The sequence below is a fragment of the Dendrobates tinctorius genome, unplaced genomic scaffold (genome assembly GCF_039654945.1).
Source record: "Dendrobates tinctorius isolate UK_male_01 unplaced genomic scaffold, ASM3965494v1 ptg000265l, whole genome shotgun sequence".
Classification (NCBI taxonomy): Eukaryota; Metazoa; Chordata; class Amphibia; order Anura; family Dendrobatidae; genus Dendrobates; species Dendrobates tinctorius.
Window position 1 is genome coordinate 17154715 of NW_027361932.1, and position 21710 is coordinate 17176424.

General features: G+C 43.0%; 1 protein-coding gene across 1 annotated transcript; it reads left to right on the forward strand.

Moving 5' to 3' along the window:
* The first annotated feature begins 1341 nt into the window (after window positions 1-1341).
* Window positions 1342-21347, forward strand: LOC141069553 (macrophage migration inhibitory factor-like). Its single transcript, XM_073559206.1, has 3 exons — window positions 1342-1578; window positions 19930-20102; window positions 21131-21347. Exons 1-3 carry the CDS (start codon window positions 1471-1473, stop codon window positions 21207-21209), a joined length of 360 nt encoding a protein of 119 aa, XP_073415307.1. The 5' UTR covers window positions 1342-1470; the 3' UTR covers window positions 21210-21347.
* Window positions 21348-21710: the final 363 nt, after the last annotated feature.

The following is a 21710-nucleotide window of genomic DNA, read 5'->3' on the forward strand; positions in this document are numbered from 1 at the left end:
CGGGAAGTAAGCGGAACAATGCATTCCTATGGGTGCAGGATCGCCGCGATTCCGCAAAATTAATGAGCATGCTGCGGTTTTTACCGCGAAGCGATTCCACCGCGGTAAAAACCGCAGCATTAGCACAGCATTGCGGAATCCCATAGGAATGCATGGGATGCTTATTTTTCGCGTTTTCGCGCGGTTAAAACCGCCACGGAAACGTGAAAAAAATGCAACGTGTGAACCTGTCCCCCCGCTATTCCCCAGCTTCTCCCCTCTGTCAATCCCTTCACTGGCTCCCAATTGCCCAGAGACTCCATTACAAAACCCTAACCATGACATACAAAGCCATCCACAACTTGTCTCCTCCATACATCTGTGACCTCGTCTCCCGGTACTTTCCTGCACGCAACCTCCGATCCTCACAAGATCTCCTTCTCTACTCCCCTCTTATCTCCTCTTCCCACAATCGCATACAAGATTTCTCTCGCGCATCACCCCTACTCTGGAACTCTCTACCACAACATATCAGACTCTCACCTACCATCGAAACCTTCAAAAAGAGCCTGAAGACCCACCTCTTCCGACAAGCCTATAACCTGCAGTAACCACCGATCGACCAAACCGCTGCACGACCAGCTCTACCCTCGCCTACTGTATTATCACCCATCCCTTGAAGATTGTGAGCCCTCGCGGGCAGGGTCCTCTCTCCTCCTGTACCAGTTATGACTTGTATTGTTTAAGATTATTGTACTTGTTTTTATGTATACCCCCCTCACATGTAAAGCGCCATGGAATAAATGGCGCTATAACAATAAATAATAATAATAAATAATAATAATAATAACTCAGCCTAAGGATTAAAGACACGATGATGCCATAGCACAGTGATAATAGATACTGAGATAATAAGCACTGCTACTCCCTCATAATTTAATGTGGATTTCGGCAAGTATTCCATTTTGAGGTCCAGATGAAAACTATCCTCAAACCATCCCCAATTGTTTTCATCAACATGCAAATTTCAGCTGAAAATCATGTGGACTTGTCACCCTGAGCTTGGCCCAACTGAATGAATCTAATCAGCATGCGGATCTGTGGTATACCAAACTGCAAATCTGCAAAAGAAGCAGAATAATCAGTCTGCTGCAAATTTTCTGGCCAAACAGGGTCACATATTTCTGATATAATCAAGCGCTATATGAATGTACAAATACTGTCATATTTCATATCTGTAATATTACTCTTCACAAGTATGTTTTTGAAGTTGCTGCCAACTTGCTGCTTTAAATTGGTACCGTGAAATCAGATTTGAGTGAAATCATGTGAGTATATAAGTAACAGATGGGTGCGGTGACCAGGATGTGCTTTACTTAAGAGGTGAACTTTAAGGATTCCTTTAGTGACAATTTGCCTCCAAGACGGAGAGAAGTCACACTCATTGCCTGGTCTTCTTCATCCCGGAGATCTCATTATCCTCATATCATCATGCCTATAGTTACTCTGCACACTAATATTTGCCAGAGTGCAATACCCCAGACTCTGATGTCCGACCTGAGCCAGCTACTTGAACAAGCCATGGATGTACCAGCTAAGGTAAGATGTGGGATTAGAAGACTATCACAATGACTACAAAGAGTGTACCAAAAAAAATTCATGTACATTTTTAAAGGTTTACTTTACATGATCATTGAAAATTAGCAATGTATTAAAGGGGTTCGACTAGATGGGCAGGGTTGTTTCAGATGAATGGGACAGTTGCAAATTTTTCACAACAAAATATGCTGCAAATATGCAATGTATTGGAGTATAGGATGGCATAGCAATATTGAATGGCATAATAAATAAGCTCTTTCACGGTTTACAAAGTTGTGCCAACTACAGCTCAGAGTTACAAGTGTATGATGCTGAACGCACAAAGAAAGTGATGGAGTTAGCACACTTCCAGATCTTGTGCCTCTTATGAAGCGAGATATGAAAAAAGTAATTCAGAATGTGTCCTAATTGGCTAATAAAATGGAGGACTTTGAAAATAAATTACATTGAAGTGAATATGACAAGCTACGATTCTAGGGACATCGAACCGTACAGAGGAACACCTATGTTTGTGTTAACAACTATGTGGCTCCTTCATATGCTGATTGGCAAGGTCCCCAGAAATCCAAAAACAATAAAATATTTATGACATTTTCTAAGGGTAGGCCATCAATGTTTAAAGTTATCTTCCATGACGCACGTTTTAGCATGGACTCTATGGTTCATTTATAAGGTTTTCATAAGTTTTTACACTTTAATTGATAAATACACTGCGTGCAGAATTATTAGGCAAGTTGTATTTGAGAGGATTCTTTTTATTATTGAACAACAACTATGTTCTCAATCAACCCAAAAGACTCCTAAATATCAAAGCTTAAGGGTATGTGCACACGCTGCGGATTCTGCTGCGTTTCCGCAGCGTTTTTGGCTCTGCAGAAACGCAGCAGATTTTGCTGCGTTGTACAGTACCTTTATTTCCTATGGAAATAAAAAAAGCTGTGCACATGCTGCGTTTTTTTCCGCGCGGTTTTGCTGCGGTTTACAATCCGCAGCATGTCAATTGTTTGGTGCAGAAACGCTGCGGTTTTACACCTCATCCATTATGAGGTGTAAAACCGCAGGGCAAAACCGCAGAAAAAACGCAGATAATCCGCAGAAAAACCGCAGCACTTTGTCCTGCGGATTTCCTGCGGTTTTCTCTACAAAATCCGCAGAGACTAAAAACTACGTGTGCACATACCCTAATATTTTTGGACGTTGGAGTGGGATTTTTTTAGATTTGGCTATCTTAGGAGGATATCTGTTTGTGCAGGTAACTATTACTGTGCAGATTTATTAGGCAACTTAATAAAAAACAAATATATACCCATCTCACTTGTTTATTTTCACCAGGTAAACCAATATAACACAAAATTTAGAAATAAACATTTCTGACATTCAAAATCAGTGACCAATATAGCCACCTTTCTTTACGATGACACTCAAAAGCCTTCCATCCATAGATTCTGTCAGTTGCTTGATCTGTTTATGATCAACATGCAGCAGCCACCACAGCCTCCCACACACTGTTCCGAGACATGTACTGTTTTCCCTCCCTGTAGATCTCACATTTTATGAGGGGACACAGGTTCTCTATGGGGTTCAGATCAGGTGAACAAGGAGGCCATGTCGTTATTTCTTCTTAGACCTGTGACGGGGACAAGGGGGTATCCTCTACGTCTGGAGGAAAGAAGATTTAAGCATACTCACAGACGCGGATTCTTTACTGTAAGAGCAGTGAGACTATGGAACTCTCTGCCGTATGATGTTATAATGAGTGATTCCCTACTAAAATTTAAGAAGGGACTGGATGCCATTCTTGAAAAGTATAATATTACAGGGTATATACACTAGTTTCCTTAATATTGCGTTGATCCAGGGAGCTAGTCTGATTGCCGTATGTGGAGTCGGGAAGGAATTTTTTTCCCCAGTGTGAAGCTTACTGTTTGCCGCCTGGGTTTTTTTTGCCTTCCTCTGGATCAACATGTTAGGGCAGGTTAGGACAGGATATGGGTTGAACAAGATGGACTTAAAGTCTCCCTTCAACCTTAATAACTATGTTACTATGTTCTTTTAGACCTTTACTGGCCAGCCACGCTGTGGAGTATTTGGATGCATGTGATGGAGCATTGTCCTGCATGAAAATCATGTTTTTCTTGAGTAATACTGACTTCTTCCTGTACCACTGCTTGAAAAAGGTGTCTTCCAGAAACTGGCAGTAGATCTGGGAGTTGAGCTTCACTCTATCCTCAACCCGAAAAGGTCCCACAAGTTCATCTTTGATGATACGAGCCCATACCAGTGTGGCGCCCCTGAGGCGCCACAGAGGTACTGCACCTTCTCCTAAGGTGTGGTGCTCCACCGTCTGGGTAAGTTGGGAACTCATTTCCACACTCCAACACTCGCATCCCACACAACAGGGTAGTTCTGAACAACCACATTGCGGCTCAGTGCTTAGAGAGTAGCAGAGCACCTCTGGTGGCTCACTGCTTGGAACACTGGATGTGTTGGGAGGTGGGTGGAGTTTAGATCCATATAAAAGGTTGGGAAGGTTTAGAATTACAGGTCAGTCTCAGATCAGTCTGAGAGAGTTGAGGTTCAGTCTGACAGAAGGTCGGCGGAGTAGGGAGTCACTCAGTGAGGAGTGAGGATCCCTGGAAGAAGGGATGGAGGAAGGAGTGCTGCAGCTGCCTCAGTGACCTGAGCCAGCTGGCACGGGAAAGTAAGGAAGGTGGGGAGAACTGTAACCTAAGCATCCATAGGAAGGAGAGTAAAGTGCGGAATGAAGGAGTAGAGAACAGAGAGGAGATGTGGGTTGGAAGAGAAACCCTGCCTATAGGTTCTCAGCGCAAGGCCGGGGCCCGGTCCCTGAGGTTGTATGGACACTTATGGTTCTGCAGCAGACACCGGTGGAGTAGTTGGCTGTAAATGCATTACTCCCATCTAAGACTTGAGGCACAACAGCAACACAGATAGAGAGCCCTGAGTGAGGCGTCCCAGAAGCAGGCTACAGCTGTCTGCCGTGCAAGAAGAGTTCTAGGAACATCTGTAGGAGGCATTCCAGGGTTACTAAGTACTGGAGTGCTTTACACCACAAGGCGCATTGGAGGAGTCGTTCAGGAAGGTATATGTTGGCGGAGTGTTGGAGAAGAGAGCCCTGACTTGCCCGGGAGGTTGATTAAGTCTTTACCCTGGAGGACACAGCAAGGAGGCAGGCACCAGTGTGTACCATGAACTGTGAGTAAAGCTTTGAAACTGCAAGCTCTGGTGTCCTCCATTGATTTGTGCGCTAACACCTTCAGCACCGCTACATCTGGGTACCAGCTTCCATACCATCCTGCGCCTCTCCTCATCCATAGCACCTACGCTGCCCTGGGACTACAGCTCCGCCTGTGGGGAGCTACATCATCTTTGCTGCACCACACCATCAGTCCCAGCGGATCTGCATGCAGCGTCGGCTTAACACCTCCCTTGCCGAACACCACAGGTGGCATCACGAACTATTCCATTAACTACAAAAACAACATTGATTTGGGGCGCCCAGGGCCACGGACTGGGTCACCGCCGCTGTGACACATCCCCCTGACACCGGCCCGGTACCGAGTACCCCACAGCCCTGGGAGGGCGACCCACCAGCACCCCACCTCCACCTTGCTGGCGTCGGAGTGGAGCTCTCTACCCTTTACTGATCCAGCCTCGGGCCCACTCTCACTTTATCAGTCCATAAAACCTTAAAAAAATCAGTCTTAACATATTTCTTGGCCCAGTCTTGATATTTTATCTTATGTTTCTTGTTCAAAGGTGGTCGTTTTTCAGCCTTCCTTAGCTTGGCCATATCCCTGAGTATGGCACCTTGTGCTTTTTGATACTCCAGTAACGTTTCAGCTCTGAAATATGGCAAAACTGGTGGCAAATGGCATCTTGGCAGCTTGACGCTTGATTTTCCTCAATTCATGGGCAGTTATTTTGCGCCTTTTTTTATCAACATTGTTCGGTGATCACACTTCAAAAGTTTGGCAATTTCAAGACTGCTGCATCCCTCTGCAAGACATCTCACAATTTTTGACTTTTCAGAGTCCGTCAAATCTCTCTTCTGACCCATTTTGCCAAAGGAAAGGAAGTTGCCTAATAATTAAGCACACCTTATATAGGGTGTTGATGTCATTAGACCACACCCTTCCTCTTAACAGAGATGCAAATCACCAGATTTACATAATTGGCAGTTGGCTTTCAAGCCTTATACAGCTTGGAGTGGGACATGTATAAAAAGGATGATGTAATCAAAATACTCATTTGCCTAATAATTCTGCACACAGTGTACATCAAATTTATGCAAAGACTCAATATTTCCAATGTTGAGCCTTATTTTTAAAAACAACTGCGATTCATCTAGGTATTATGGATAACAGATTCTGGGTCAAATTCTGACTGATGGCAACCCATTTTTGCCTAATCAGTGCTTGGGGTTTCTTGCAATTTTGAGTTTTTTGTTTGGTCACCTACTTTTTGAGGATTGACAATAGGCTCTCAATGGACCCAAAATTTCAATTTTTTTGTTCACTGAGACACTTAGTTATCACTTTTACCGTGTGATATAGTGCTCCATGATGCTGGAAATAGCATTGTTCATCACCAAACTGCATCTAGATCATTTGGAGAAGTTTAGATACCATTCTTCATTAGGAAGTTACTGGTGAAATTTATCTATCCAGCCTAGTTCTATGGAGAATATTTGAAGAGTAATCCTAGGGCGTTCTTATATCATATGCCCGGGAGCTCAATGTCTATCTAATACAGTGTGTAGAATCATATAGTGTTTATATAAAGGCGCTTGATAGGAGGAGGAACATACATCCCAAGAATGACATATGGTATTGAGTCAATAATGCAAACAACGAAAACATAACACCCCTCCGGATCACACAGTGCACATAATACAGCCGAATGCACCAAAATAGACCCCCATTTGGAATACAAGTTATGTGTGGTGTGTCCACCCCAATGCACCCACTGTTTTCAAAGCTTCTGAATTATCAATTACAATGTAAGTCTCTTGGACGCAAACTATGTAAAGAACTAGGGATCATAAACAGGCGAACGTCATCTTTCGTTTCCTCATTATATCCAAACTTATGATGTACCATAAAACTATTTTAAGATCATCCATTTCCCTTTTTGGTATCTATGGATGAGAACTTAAAGGGAACCTGTCTCTAGTTTTGGCCGATATGAGATGCGGCCACCGCCTTTCAGGGCTGATAAACAGCAGTCTATAATGCCCCACAGGTGAGTATAATAAAAGTTATTTTTCAGTTCTTCTGCATCAGGTTGGGGGCAGATATACAGCATTATAGAATGCTGAAAGTCAGTGGCTGTAACTCAAATCAGCCAAACCTGGTGACAGTTCCCTTTAACGGGGGCAGACATCCCCAGTGAGACTCCCAGCAACCCTTCCATCAATGGCAAAAATAAGTGCATGAGTAGATATCAGATATAATTCTTGTTAGATCTAGTTCTGCCAATAAACCCAATATAGATGTTTGCAGTATATTTGAGAAGTTACAAAAGCTACAACTCTTATAAGCCATTTAAACCAGGAAAATATAACATAACCTGGGATGAAAGGGGAAGATTTACAAGCAAACACGATTGTGTAATCATGACTACAAAAACCTTTTTTCCTCTGTTTTTTGTGTTGTTCCATTGCACACAAAGGTAATAAACATGTGTATAACAAAACATGTATAATTGCAATAATTTTACTTTATTAAAAAAAAATTTAGAAACCTTGCAATTTTTCTTCTGGTCACTGAGGCTTTTTATAACTTCCTGTCCTTTCTGAAGAGTTTTCAGCAATCTCCTTATCATCAGAGGAAGGTTTATAGTGACAGGTAACACATCTATACACAGCTGATAATATAGGATCCACCAATGACAAAAGGCGGTTACACCTGATCCCTTCAATACAAAAGATAGGGTTGGGATCCAACCATTGTAGCTAATGTACTTGTGTTGTTTTCTGTAACAATAGGAAGTATGAGTCTAAAAAAGCCTCATTGGCCAATGTAAAAATCGCAATATTTCTATTTTTTATTTTTATTACTAAGTGTGAAAAAGACTGAAAAAATGTTTTAAAAAAATACATGTAACACAAAAACCTGATTTAATAAAATATTTCATTGATGATAGTTTTAAAGGGGTTGAACCTCGAACAAAATACATCTTTAATTAATAGATCTTGGAATAAAAATAATTCCCACAATGAGAGGTGTTGAAAAGAATGGATCCTGTGCTGAGATAATCTTTTAAATGTGTCCCTGCTGTGTACTGTGCAATACTGCTTCTAGGGATGGAAAGAGCTGGAATACTAATATGGTTTCAGACAGTTTTCAGTTTTGATGAACCAGAACTAAGGAACTAGCCTGACAGAGAAAAAGCAATAAAAACAAATGCTTGTGACATATGTGAACCTCTGTTCATATTTTTGTATTTGTTTGCAAGCCATAGATTTGTATTAACCCCTTTCTGCCATCCGACGTACTATCCCGTCCACGGTACCCGGGCCCGTATGACCGGGGACGGGATAGTACGTCGGTGCGATCAGCGGCGCCCACGTGGTGAGCGCCGCTGATCGCGGCCGGGTGTCAGCTGATTATCACAGCTGACACCCGGCACAATGTGTCAGGGGCGGTCACGGACCGCCCCCGACACGTTAACCCCTTGCACACCGTGATCAAACACGATCGCGGTGTACCGGGGGTTAAAGGGAAGCATCGGCAGGGAGGGGGCTCCCTCCGTGCTTCCCTGAGCCCCCCACGGCAGCGCAATGTGCAGCGCTGCTGCGGGGGACTCCCTTCCTCCTGGCCCCCGAATCCAAGATGGTGACGGGGGCCTTCGGGGGCCTGCGGAAGCTGGCTTCCTCAGTGCCTGCAAAGCGCAGGCATGAGGAAGCCTTCTGCACTGCCTGTGTCAGATCGCTGATCTGTCACAGTGATCTGTGATGTGACAGATCAGCGATCTGTCACAGGACAGTGACGTCCCACCTGGGACTATTTAATAAAGTAAAAAAAAAAAAAGTGTAAAAATAATTTTAAAAAAATCGCCAAATAAATTAGAAAAAAAAAAAAAAATATTCCCCCAATAAATCCATTTTTTGGAAATAATAAAAAAAACAATAAAAGTACACATATTAGGTATCGCCGCGTCCGTAACGACCCGCCCTATAAAACTGTCCCATTACTTAACCCCTTTAGCGAACCCCTTAAAAAATAAAAAACGAAGCAAAAAATAATGATTTATTATCATACCGCCAAACAAAAAGTGTAATAACGCGCGATCAAAAAGACGCATATAAATATCCATGGTACCGCTGAAAACGTCATCTTGTCCTGCAAAAAACGAGCCGCCACACAGCATCATCAGCGAAAAAATAAAAAAGTTATAGCTCGCTGAATAAAATAATTATTTTTTATATAAAATAGTTTTCATTGCATAAAACCGACAAAAACATAAAAAACGACCTAAATGAGGTATCGCTGTAACCGTACTGACCCGAAGAATAAAACCGCTTTATCAATTTTACCGCACGCGGAACGGTGTAAACGCACCCCCCCCAAAAGAAATTCATGAAACGCTGGTTTTTGTTCATTCTTCGTCCCAAAAATCGGAATAAAAAGCGATCAAAAAATTTCACGTGCCCGAAAATGGTACCAATCAAAACGTCAACTCGTCCCGCAAAAAATAAGACCTCACATGACTCGGTGGGTCAAAATACGGAAAAATTATAGCTCTCAATATGTGGTGATGCAAAAACTATTTTTACAATAAAAAGCGTCTTTTAGCGTGCGACAGCCGCAAACATAAAAACCGCCATAAATAGTAAATCAAACCCCCCGTTATCACCCCCTTAGTTAGGGAAAAATAATAAAATTAAAAAAATGTATTTATTTCCATTTTTCCATTAGGGCTAGGGGTGTGTTGGGTAAGGGCTAGGGTTAGGGATAGGGGCGTGTTGGGGTTCGGGTTGGAGTTAGAATTGGGGGTTTCCACTGTTTGGGCACATCAGGGGCTCTCCAAATGCAACATGGCGTCTGATCTCAATTCCAGCCAATTCTGAGTTGAAAAAGTCAAATGGTGCTCCTTCCCTTCCAAGCTCTGCTATGCGCCCAAACAGTGTTTTACCCCCACATGTAGGGTATCGGCCTACTCAGGACAAATTGCAAAACAATTTTTGGGGTCCAATTTCTCCTGTTACCCTTAGGAAAATAAAAAATTGGGGGCAAAAATATCATTTTTGTGGAAAAAAATGATTTTTTTATTTTCACGTCCGAGTGTTATAAACTTCTGTGAAGCACTTGGGGGTTCAAAGTGCTCACCACACATCTAGATAAGTTCCGTGGGGGGTCTAGTGTCCAAAATGGGGTCACTTGTGGGGAGTTTCAATAGTTTAGGTACATCAGGGGCTCTCCAAACGCACATGACACCCGAAGACCATTCCATCAAAGTCTGCATTCCAAAACGTCACTGCTTCCCTTCCGAGCCCCGACGTGTGTCCATACAGTAGTTTTCTCCCACATATGGGGTGTCAGCGTACTCAGGACAAATTGGACAACAACTTTTGGGGTCCAATTTCTCCTGTTACCCTTGGGAAAATGAAAAAATTGGGGACTAATTGATCATGTTTGTGGAAAAAATACGAATTTTTTATTTTCACGCCCGGGTGTTATAAACTTCTGTGAAGCACTGGGGGGGTCAAAGTGCTCACCACACATCTAGATAAGTTCCTTAGGGGGTCTAGTTTCCAAAATGGTGTCATTTGTGGGGGGGTTCCACTGTTTTGGTACATCAGGAGTTTTCCAAACGCGACATGGTGTCCGATCTCAATTCCAGCCCAAAACGTCAAATGGCACTGCTTCCCTTCCGAGCTCTGCCATGCGCCCAAATAGTGGTTTACCCCCACATGTGGGGTATCAGCGTACTCGGGACAAATTGCACAATAACTTTTAGGGTCCTGTTACCCTTGGAAAAATAAGAATTGAGGGTGAAAAGATCATTTTTGTGGAAAAAATATGATTTTTTAATTGTATGGCTTTATGTTATAAACTTCTGTGAAGCCCATGGGGGTTCAAAGTTCTCACCACACATCTAGATAAGTTCCTTAGGGGGTCTAGTTTCCAAAATGGTGTCATTTGTGGGGGGTTTCCACTGTTTTGGTACATCAGGGGTTTTCCAAACGCGACATTGTGTCCGATCTCAATTCCAGCCAAAAACGTCAAATGGCGCTGCTTCCCTTCCGAGCTCTGCCATGCGCCCAAATAGTGGTTTACCCCCACATGTGGGGTATCAGCGTACTCAGGACAAATTGCACAATAACTTTTAGGGTCCTGTTACCCTTGGGAAAATAAAAATTGGGGTGAAAAGATCATTTTTGTGGAAAAAATATGATTTTTTAATTGTACCGCTGTACGTTATAAACTTCTGTAAAGCCCTTGTGGGTTCAAAGTTCTCACCACATATCTAGATAAGTTCCTTGGGGGGTCTAGTTTCCAAAATGGGGTCACTTGTAGGGGGTTTCCACTGTTTAGGTACATCAGGGACTCTCCAAACGTGACATGGCGTCCAATCTGAATTCCAGCCAATTTTGCATTGAAAAAGTCAAACGGCGCTCCTTCCATTCTGAGCTCTGCCATGCGCCGAAACAGTCGTTCCCCCCCCCACATATCAGGTATCTGCGTACTCAGGACAAATTGCACAATAACTTTTGCAGTTCAATTTCTCCTGTTACCCTTGGTAAAATAAAAAAAATTGAACCTGAAGTATTTTTTTTATGAAAAAAAGTTAGATGTTCATTTTTTTTTTAAATATTCAAAAAAATTCCTGTGACGCACCTAAAGGGTTAATAAACTTCTTGAATGTGGTTTTGAGCACCTTAAGGGGTGCAGTTTTTAGAATGGTGTCACTTTTGGGTATTTTCTATCATATAGACCCCTCAAAGTGGCTTCAAATGTGATGTGGTCCTAAAAATAAAATGGTGTTGTAAAAATGAGAAATCGCTGGTCAACTTTTAACCCTTATAACTTCCTAACAAAAAAAAATTTTGGTTCCAAAATTGTGCTGATGTAAAGTAAACATGTGGGAAATGTTAGTTATCAAGTTTTTTGTGTGCCGTATCTCTGTGATTTAAGCGCATAAAAATTCAAAGTTGGAAAATTGCGAGATTTTCAAAATTTTCGCCAAATTTCCGTTTTTCACACAAATAAACGCAAGTTATTTGAATGAAATTTTACCACTAACATGAAGTACAATATGTCACGAGAAAACAGTGTCAGAATCACTGGGATCCATGGAAGCGTTCCAGAGTTATGACCTCATAAAGGTACAGTGGTCAGAATTGTAAAAATTGGCCCGGTCATGAACGTGCAAACCACCCTTGGGGGTGAAGGGGTTAAAGAACAAATTACTGCATGTACATTTTTTTCCAAAGCACACAAAACAGATCAACAATTTTTAGGACCATTAAAAGTAAGATACTGATAGGGCACATAGAAATATACTCTCCTACATGTTATGGATTCAATAAGACTCAACATATTTGATATCTTTATGTGACATGTGCATGCAAGAAAAAAACAATCAAAATTAAAAATAATGATTCTTTATACTGCAACAAGCCATCCATCTCTTTATGTGATAGTAAGACATATTTGTCAGGCTAATCCATCTCATTTTCACCTAAGGCCTGTTTCACATTTCAGTTTTTTGACGTCAGTCAAAATCCGCCAATTTTTAAAAAAACGGATCCACCAAAAAAGGGGCGGATCCGTTTTTTCCCCCATAGACTTACATTAGCGGCGGATCTTGACTGACGGTTGTCCGTCACACCCGTTTTTTGACGGATCCGTCAAAATTTCACCATCTCCCGGGCGGATGAGACTGTCTCTGCAACTTTTTTTTTATTGACGGTCCGCTATTTTGAAGCTGTGCTCCGGAACCCATTTTAACCATGAAATGCCGTTCCAGGATCGCGAAAATTCCTCTCTCTCTCTCTCTCTCTCTCTCTCTCTCTCTCTCTCTCTCTCCTTTTGCAGGCTGCGGTTCCTTTAAAATTACGGCTTCGGCGGATCCGTCAAAACAACGGTCCGGTGACACACGTTGGTGCCGGATCCGTTTTCTGCCATTTTCACGGATTCCAACTGACGTCAGAAAATGTAAGTGTGAAACAGGCCTAACCATAAACTTCTCCAATCTTATTGAATTGACAAAAAAACCAATTGTGGAAATGCACGTTTTATGCAATGCAAATTCTTTGCACTTTGAATTTTTTCCCTGGTTTCCAGTACATTATATGATAAAATCAATGGTATTGTTCAAAAGTACAACTCGCCTCACAAAAAACAAGAACTCACATGGCCATATTGACAGATAAATAAAAAAGTTGTGACTCAGGGAAGAAGGTGAGAGGAAAAAAGAAAGGACAGAAAATGGCCTGAGGGTCAAGAGGTTAAAATATTTGACGCCTAATTAATACTTTCGTCTGGAAGGATGGCCTCCCCCCAAGTTAACCGAGTCAACCTATTTCGCCATCGTCTGAAAGGAGGTATAGGTATCCCCAATTTGGTCAAATATTACCAAGCAGCTCAGCTAGCCCAACTAACATCATACCATACCTCCACTGAACCACCTCTCTGGCTTTCTCGGGAAGCTCCAGAATGCCATCCACTGACACTAGATACCCTATTATAGCCACTGCCTCCCCAATGTAAACATATCACTAATGCCATCATATCGCATTCGCTTAAAATTTGTGATTCTTTAAAATACTCCTCTGCCCTTGTTTCCCCCTTGTGGGTTAACTCTCAATTTCCCCTTGGGTACTGAGTCCCTTCTATTCTTTCATTCATGGATCGCAGCTGGTATCTCTAGACTCCATCATCTATTTAATGTGGACGGTATTATCCAGTTTCCCATCCTCTAAGCCCTCTTTCACACGTCAGTGGCTCTGGTACGTGTAGTGACAGTTTTCCCATGTACCGGAGACACTGACACACGTAGACCCATTCAAATGAATGGGTCTATGCAGATGTCAGCGTGTTTTCACGGACCGTGTGCAAAACACGGAAAAATGTCCGTTTTAACACAGACACACGGCCCGCAACGCATGCTGCACACGTGCACACGGAGAACAGTTCACACTGTCATCCGTGCTCACGGACGGCCGCTGAGAAGAAGCAGCTACTGTAAGCGCAGTAGCTCTCCGGCAGGAGAGAAGAATGATTGAAAACCCAACGTGGGGTCCCCCTCATTTTATGAACCAACCAGGCGAAACTTACAGCTGGGGGCTGCATCCCTCAGCTGTCAACTTCATCAAGGTTTTTTCTCAAGAATAGAGAGGTCCCCACGCAGTTTTTTAAAAATTATTTAAATAAATAATTTAAAAAAACGGCATGGGGTCCCCCCGTATTTTTGACAATCAACCTGACTAAAGCTGACAGCTGAGGGCTGATATTCTCAGGCTGGTAAGGGGTCATTGATCTTGGCCCCCCACAGCCTAAAAACAGCAGCCTCCAGCTGCCCAGAAAAGGAGCATCTATTAGATGCGCCTGTTCTGGAGCATTGCCCGGTTCTTCCCACATGCCCTGTAGCGGTGGCAAGTGGGGTAATAAGGGGTTAATGTCACCTTTGTATTGTAAGGTGACTTTAAGCCCAAGTTAGTAATGTAGAGGTGTCAATAAGACACCTATCAATTACTAATCCACTAATCCTATAGTAAATAGTAAATATCCTAAAGTAAATAAACACATACAATAAGAGCAAAGCATTTTAATGAAAAAAGACAACACACACATTTTTAAAATCTTTATTACACTGCTAATTCCTTTGTGAAGCCCTCGTTCTCGTGGAAAAAAGTATAATATAATAAAACAAACATATACATTACCTGTCCGGTGCTCAGTCACGTCTCATGGCGTAAATTCATCTTGGGGGTTAATATCTGGCTGCACATCCAGTTGGAAGAATGTCTCAAGTGGGGTACCACAGGGCTCTGTCCTGGGCCCTGTATTGATCAACATCTTTATCAACGATTTAGATGAAGGAATTGAGGGTAAACTGATTAAATTTGCTGATGACACAAAACTAGGAGGGATAGCTAATACTAGAGAAGAGAAAGAGAGGATTCAAAAAGATATAAATAAACTGGAGAAGTGGGCAGCAACTAACAGAATGGTTTTTAACAGGGAGAAATGCAAAGTACTACATCTGGGCAATAAAAATGAAAAAAGCATATACAGAATGGGAGGAATAGGGCTAAGTGACAGCACATGTGAAAAAGACTTGGGTATACTAATAGATCACAGACTGAATATGAGTCAACAGTGTGATGCAGCAGCAAAAATGGCAAATGCAATTCTAGGATGTATTAACAGAAGCATACAGTCTAGATCACGTGAAGTCATTATTTCCCTCTACTCCTCTTTGGACAGACCTCATCTGGAATATTGTGTCCAGTTTTGGGCACCACATTTTAAAAAAGACATCAACAAACTGGAGCAAGTTCAGAAAAGAGCGACCAGAATGGTGACCGGTCTGCAAACCCTGTCTTATGAGGAAAGGTTGCAGGATTTGGGAATGTTTAGTTTGCAAAAGAGAAGACTGAGAGGAGACTTAATAGCTGTCTACAAATATCTAAAGGGCTGTCACATTGTAGAAGGATCAACTTTATTCTCATTTGCACAAGAAAAGACTAGAAGCAATGGGATGAAACTGAATGGGAGGAGACACAGATTAGATATTAGAAAAAACTTTTTGACAGTTAGAGTGATCAATGAGTGGAACAGGCTGCCACGAGAAGTGGTGAGTTCTCCTTCAATGGAAGTCTTCAAACAGAGGCTGGACAGACATCTGACTGGGATGATTTTGCAAATCCTGCTTTGAGCAGGGGGTTGGACCAGATGGCCCAGGAGGTCCCTTCCAACTCTACGATTCTATGATTCTATGTTTACAGGCGGAGTGCTGCTAACACAGCCGCTCCCGACTGTAAACTACTGGGGAAAGAATGGAAGCAGCCGGTGCATGCTCAGTAACTAGTGGTGACGTCACCGCTCATCACTGAGTGCGCTCTGCTCCATTCATTCCCCAGTCGTTTACAGTCGGGAGCGGCTGTGTTAGCAGCGCTCCGCCTGTGAACATAATAACCCCCGAGATGAATGTGTGTGCTGTCTTCTTTCATTAAAATATTTTGCTCTTATTGTGTGTGTTTATTTAACCCTTTAATTACTATAGGAGCTTATTGACACCTCTCCATTACTAACCTGAGCTTAATGTCACCTTACCATACAAAGGTGACAATAACCCCTTATTACCCCACTTGCCACTGCTACAGGGCAAGTGGGAAGAACCGGGCAAAGCTCCAGAATAGGCGCATCTAATAGATGCTCCTTTTCTGGGCAGCTGGGGGCTGCTGCTTTTAGGCTGTGGGGGGCCAAGATCAATGGCCCCTTACCAGCCTGAGAATATCAGCCCTCAGCTGTCAGCTTTAGTCAGATTGGTTGTCAAAAATAGGGGGGACCCCACGCCGTTTTTAAAATTATTTATTTAAATAATTTAAAAAAAACAGCGTGGGGACCCCTCTATTCTTGAGAACCAACCTTGATGAAACTGACAGCTGATGGATGCAGCCCCCAGCTGTAAGTTTCGTCGGGTTTTCATTCATTCTTCTCTCCTGCCAGCAGAGCAGGAGACAAGAATGACAGCAGTGGTCAGCACCAGCCACCGGGAACAGCGCTTACTGTAGCGCTTCTTCCCAGCGGTGTCCGTGTGATCCTGATGTGGCTCACGTGCGGCACACAGTTGTCACATGTGTGCCACACGGAGGTACCACTTGTCCACACGGACACGGATAGCTCCGGTACCGTGTTTACCGGTACCGGAATTATCTGGACGTGGCCTCAGATAAAGGGAGACACTTCGGACAACGCATTAGGCGACTCGACGCTGCCGCCCTGCTGGCTGCGACCAGGGCAGATGCCCCACCTAACCCCCCCATACACACATATACAGTGGGGAAAAAAAGTATTTAGTCAGTCAGCAATAGTGCAAGTTCCACCACTTAAAAAGATGAGAGGCGTCTGTAATTTACATCATAGGTAGACCTCAACTATGGGAGACAAACTGAGAAAAAAAAATCCAGAAAATCACATTGTCTGGTTTTTTTTTTTTCATTTTATTTGCATATTATGGTGGAATATAAGTATTTGGTCAGAAACAAAATTTCATCTCAATACTTTGTGATATATCCTTTGTTGGCAATGACAGAGGTCAAACGTTTTCTGTAAGTCTTCACAAGGTTGCCACACACTGTTGTTGGTATGTTGGCCCATTCCTCCATGCAGATCTCCTCTAGAGCAGTGATGTTTTTGGCTTTTCGCTTGGCAACACGGACTTTCAACTCCCTCCAAAGGTTTTCTATAGGGTTGAGATCTGGAGACTGGCTAGGCCACTCCAGGACCTTGAAATGCTTCTTACGAAGCCACTCCTTCGTTGCCCTGGCGGTGTGCTTTGGATCATTGTCATGTTGAAAGACCCAGCCACGTTTCATCTTCAATGCCCTTGCTGATGGAAGGAGGTTTGCACTCAAAATCTCACGATACATGGCCCCATTCATTCTTTCATGTACCCGGATCAGTCGTCCTGGCCCCTTTGCAGAGAAACAGCCCCAAAGCATGATGTTTCCACCACCATGCTTTACAGTAGGTATGGTGTTTGATGGATGCAACTCAGTATTCTTTTTCCTCCAAACACGACAAGTTGTGTTTCTACCAAACAGTTCCAGTTTGGTTTCATCAGACCATAGGACATTCTCCCAAAACTCCTCTGGATCATCCAAATGCTCTCTAGCAAACTTCAGACGGGCCCGGACATGTACAGGCTTAAGCAGTGGGACACGTCTGGCACTGCAGGATCTGAGTCCATGGTGGCGTAGTGTGTTACTTATGGTAGGCCTTGTTACATTGGTCCCAGCTCTCTGCAGTTCATTCACTAGGTCCCCCCGCGTGGTTCTGGGATTTTTGCTCACCGTTCTTGTGATCATTCTGACCCCACGGGGTGGGATTTTGCGTGGAGCACCAGATCGAGGGAGATTATCAGTGGTCTTGTATGTCTTCCATTTTCTAATTATTGCTCCCACAGTTGATTTCTTCACTCCAAGCTGGTTGGCTATTGCAGATTCAGTCTTCCCAGCCTGGTGCAGGGCTACAATTTTGTTTCTGGTGTCCTTTGACAGCTCTTTGGTCTTCACCATAGTGGAGTTTGGAGTCAGACTGTTTGAGGGTGTGCACAGGTGTCTTTTTATACTGATAACAAGTTTAAACAGGTGCCATTACTACAGGTAATGAGTGGAGGAAAGAGGAGACTCTTAAAGAAGAAGTTACAGGTCTGTGAGAGCCAGAAATCTTGATTGCTTGTTTCTGACCAAATACTTATTTTCCACCATAATATGCAAATAAAATGAAAAAAAACAGACAATGTGATTTTCTGGATTTTTTTTTCTCAGTTTGTCTCCCATAGTTGAGGTCTACCTATGATGTAAATTACAGACACCTCTCATCTTTTTAAGTGGTGGAACTTGCACTATTGCTGACTGACTAAATACTTTTTTTCCCCACTGTATGCCTCTGGACAAAATTTATAGATTTGAAATAATGTGGCTACCCTAGGCGGAGTACACCAGCTATACCTCTTTTGTGCACGTCCGCTATGCTTAAAAGCTTCTTCCACCCCTGACTCTCCATTAAATAATACCTGCCAGAAGAACCATATAGTCCCCTTCACAGGTGGGTCGCCCCTCACGCCCAATATCAATGGCGGTGATGTTAATGGTGTTAAAGTTTATTTGAATAGTTTGTGACGCCACCCGTGGTGTTTGGCACGGGAGATGGTAAGCCAACGCTGCATGCAGATCCGCGGGACTGATGGTGTGGTGCAGCAAAGATGGTATAGCTCCCCACAGGTGGAGCTGTAGTCCCAGGGCAGTGTAGGTGCAATGGATGAGGAGAGGTGCAGAATGGTATAGATGCTGGTACCCAGATGTAGCGGTGCGGAAGGTGTTAGCGGCAAATGAATGGAGGACACCAGGGCTTGCAGTTTCAAAGCTTTACTCACAGTTCGTGGTACCCACTGGTGCCTGCCTCCGTGCCGTGTCCTTCGGGGTAGAGACTCAATCAACCTCCCGGGCAAGTCAGGGTTCTCCTCTCCAACACTCCGCCAACATGTGCCTTTCCTGAACGACTCCTCTATTGCGCCTTTTAGTGTGAAGAACTCCAGTACCGTAGTTCTCTGGAATTCCTCCTGTCAGATGTTCCTAGAACCTTACTTGTATGACAGACAGCTGTAGCCTTTATCGGGGACTCCCTTCTCAGAAGTCCTGGCTCTCTATCCAGTTGCTGATGTGCCCCAAGTCTTTGATGGGAGTAGTGCATTTACAGCCAACTACTCCACCGGTGTCTGCTGCAGAACCTTACGTGTCCATACAACCTCGGGGACCGGGCCACGGCCTTGTGCTGAGAACCTATAGGCAGGGTTCCTCTTCCAACCCCAACTCCTCTCTGATCTCTTACTCCTTCGTTCCGCGCTGTTCCTTCTCTCTCTTATGGAAGCTTAGGTTGCAGGTCTACGTCTTTCTCCTTCTCTTCTCTTTCCCGTGCCAGCTGGCTCAGATCACCGAGGCAGCTGCAGCACTCTTTCTAAACTGAACACAAAACTGAACTCAAAACTAACTTCAGCACTGAACTCCTCTTTCTCTGGGACTCACCCCAGACTGACCTACAATTCTCAACTTTCCCCCTCTTTTATACTAACTCCACCCACCTCCCAGCACATTTCTTGTTACGAAGCAGGGTTCCATGAAGGGTGCTCTGCTACCCCCAGCCTGAAGCTGCTATGTGGACCTACTGAACTATCCTGTGTGTGGGATGCAGATGTTGGAGTGTGGAAAGGAGTTCCCAACTTACCTAGTTGGTGGGGAACTACACCTTAGCAGAAGGTGCAGTACCTCTGTGGCGACTGAGCCTCAGGGGCGCCACAACAGGCTCCACTCAATTCCCTACCCCTACCCCCTTTCCCTCCACTGCACCATACCATGTGTTTGTCTCCCCTACAGTTTTTCTTTGTCTCCTTACTTATACAATCACATTTTTGTACTGTTGCAACATTTGTAATGTACTAAAAATAATTGTTTAAAAATTAAAATCATAAAATGTAAATTAAAATATTTGCATACCCAAGGAGCATATTGTACATATACTCGTGGCTGGGTTGTGTGGCCAGCTTTCGAGGCATGGTGCTACATTAACACATTATATTGTTTCTGTCTTCTAGTTCTTCGCGGTGATCATTCACCCAGATCAACAAATGTCTTTTGGTGGAACTAAAGATCCCTGTGGCCTGTGCAGTCTGCAAAGCATTGCAAAGACTGGTGGTATACGTAATGAAAGATACTCCAAGATGCTGTGCGAATTTCTGAACAAACAGCTGCAAATACCTCCTGAAAGGCAAGTCAAAAGCATGCATGTATTATATGTCTTTTTTTATTGATATTGACTAAGAGGTGGATCACATTGGAATGGATATGCTTTACAGCTTTTACTGTATGTGCCCATGGTCAGCAAAGTTATGGACACATCGCACTTGCGTTCCGTCCAAACCGCTGTATTCTATGATACCAGCACAATGGATGGAATTTATAAAAATCCCTTCCCCACTGTGCTTCTATTTGACACAGCGTAAATTCCCCCAAGGCGCTTGTATACAAGCCACATGTCCATTTCTGTTACGGAGACTATCCAGCTTAAATTACATATAAAACACAGAAGACAATAGTATGCTAAAATATTTTTAAAACCTCCAAATTATGAAATTAGACCTAGACATACCAATTGGTCACGAACTATACTTGGAGAAAAAGACTCTGTTGATAACAGTAATTTAGGCCTATAGGACTAAAAGCTTCCAATAGCGAAATCATTTCAGCTTCTTTCCTCAGCAGTAGTGTGGGGCAGATTAGAGTATATTGGTAAGAGATCAAAATACTTATCGGTTTTCTTTTTCTTGTATTTCAATAAGGATAGGCTATGCTCAAAACTTTGCTTAGTCATCTCAAACAGGGATCCTTGTATTAATGGTCTGTTACATAATTCTTGTGATTGTGATAAGAATGTCTCATTGCCATGTCGCTGCACAATCACAGGACTTGCACGTGTGGTAAGCCTTGGTTAGCATTACAGAAATGATAGCTGCCATGTCTCACTGGAGATATGGTAGTTATCTTATTATAGCCTCTAAATACTACATTTAAATGGGTGTATGTAAAAAAAAAAAAGCATCATGGGCAGGTAATACTTGAAAATATCAAAAATAGCATTACTAACCTGTTGAAACCCCTGACATTCCGGCACAATGCTAAAGCATTTCCGACCCAACTGATTTAAACATGTCCACCTTACCCAATTTTCTGGTAATGTTTTCACTTCTACATGTATAGGTATTCTCTCATACATATTTTTTCTATTGTCTCTTTCAGGGTTTACATTACTTTCCATGACGTAAACGCGGGCAATGTTGGTTGGAATGGTTCTACTTTTGCCGGAGTTGCCCTTTAAAACCTTAGAATAATACTACTTGCAACTGCACTGTATTTTACTTCCTCCTATGAATATATTGTACTATGAAATAGATGGAAAAAAACAGCAGTCATTCTTTTCTGTCATGTATAAATTAGTTACAGCTTTTAGACTTCAGTACCTTGTCTTCTCTTATGAAATTGGAAGACTTTATTCAGTAATTATTTGTCATTATTATTTTTATTATACATTTATATAGCGCTATTTATTCCATAGCGCTTTACATGTGAAAAGGGGAAATATAGACAAGTATAAGACAAGGGACACACAAGTACAGAAGGAGAAAGGACTCACAGACTATAGGGATGGGTGAGGATACACTAGGAGAGGGTAGAGCTGGCTGTGCAGTGGTTCAGTAGATTGCGGGTCTTTACAGGTTGTAGCCTTGTCGGAACAGGTGGGCACCAGTTCACAGCATTCAGCTGGAGCACCACTGCACCAGAAAGCTCCTGTCTTCAGCACAGTTGGTTTCCAAAAGGA

Bases quoted from the DNA above. Each gene is read 5' to 3' on its own strand.
- LOC141069553 (XM_073559206.1), top strand. From the start codon at position 1,471: ATGCCTATAGTTACTCTGCACACTAATATTTGCCAGAGTGCAATACCC. The intron at 1,579-19,929 runs GTAAGATGTGGG...TCTGTCTTCTAG, and splicing joins CCATGGATGTACCAGCTAAG to TTCTTCGCGGTGATCATTCA. The intron at 20,103-21,130 runs GCAAGTCAAAAG...TGTCTCTTTCAG, and splicing joins CTGCAAATACCTCCTGAAAG to GGTTTACATTACTTTCCATG.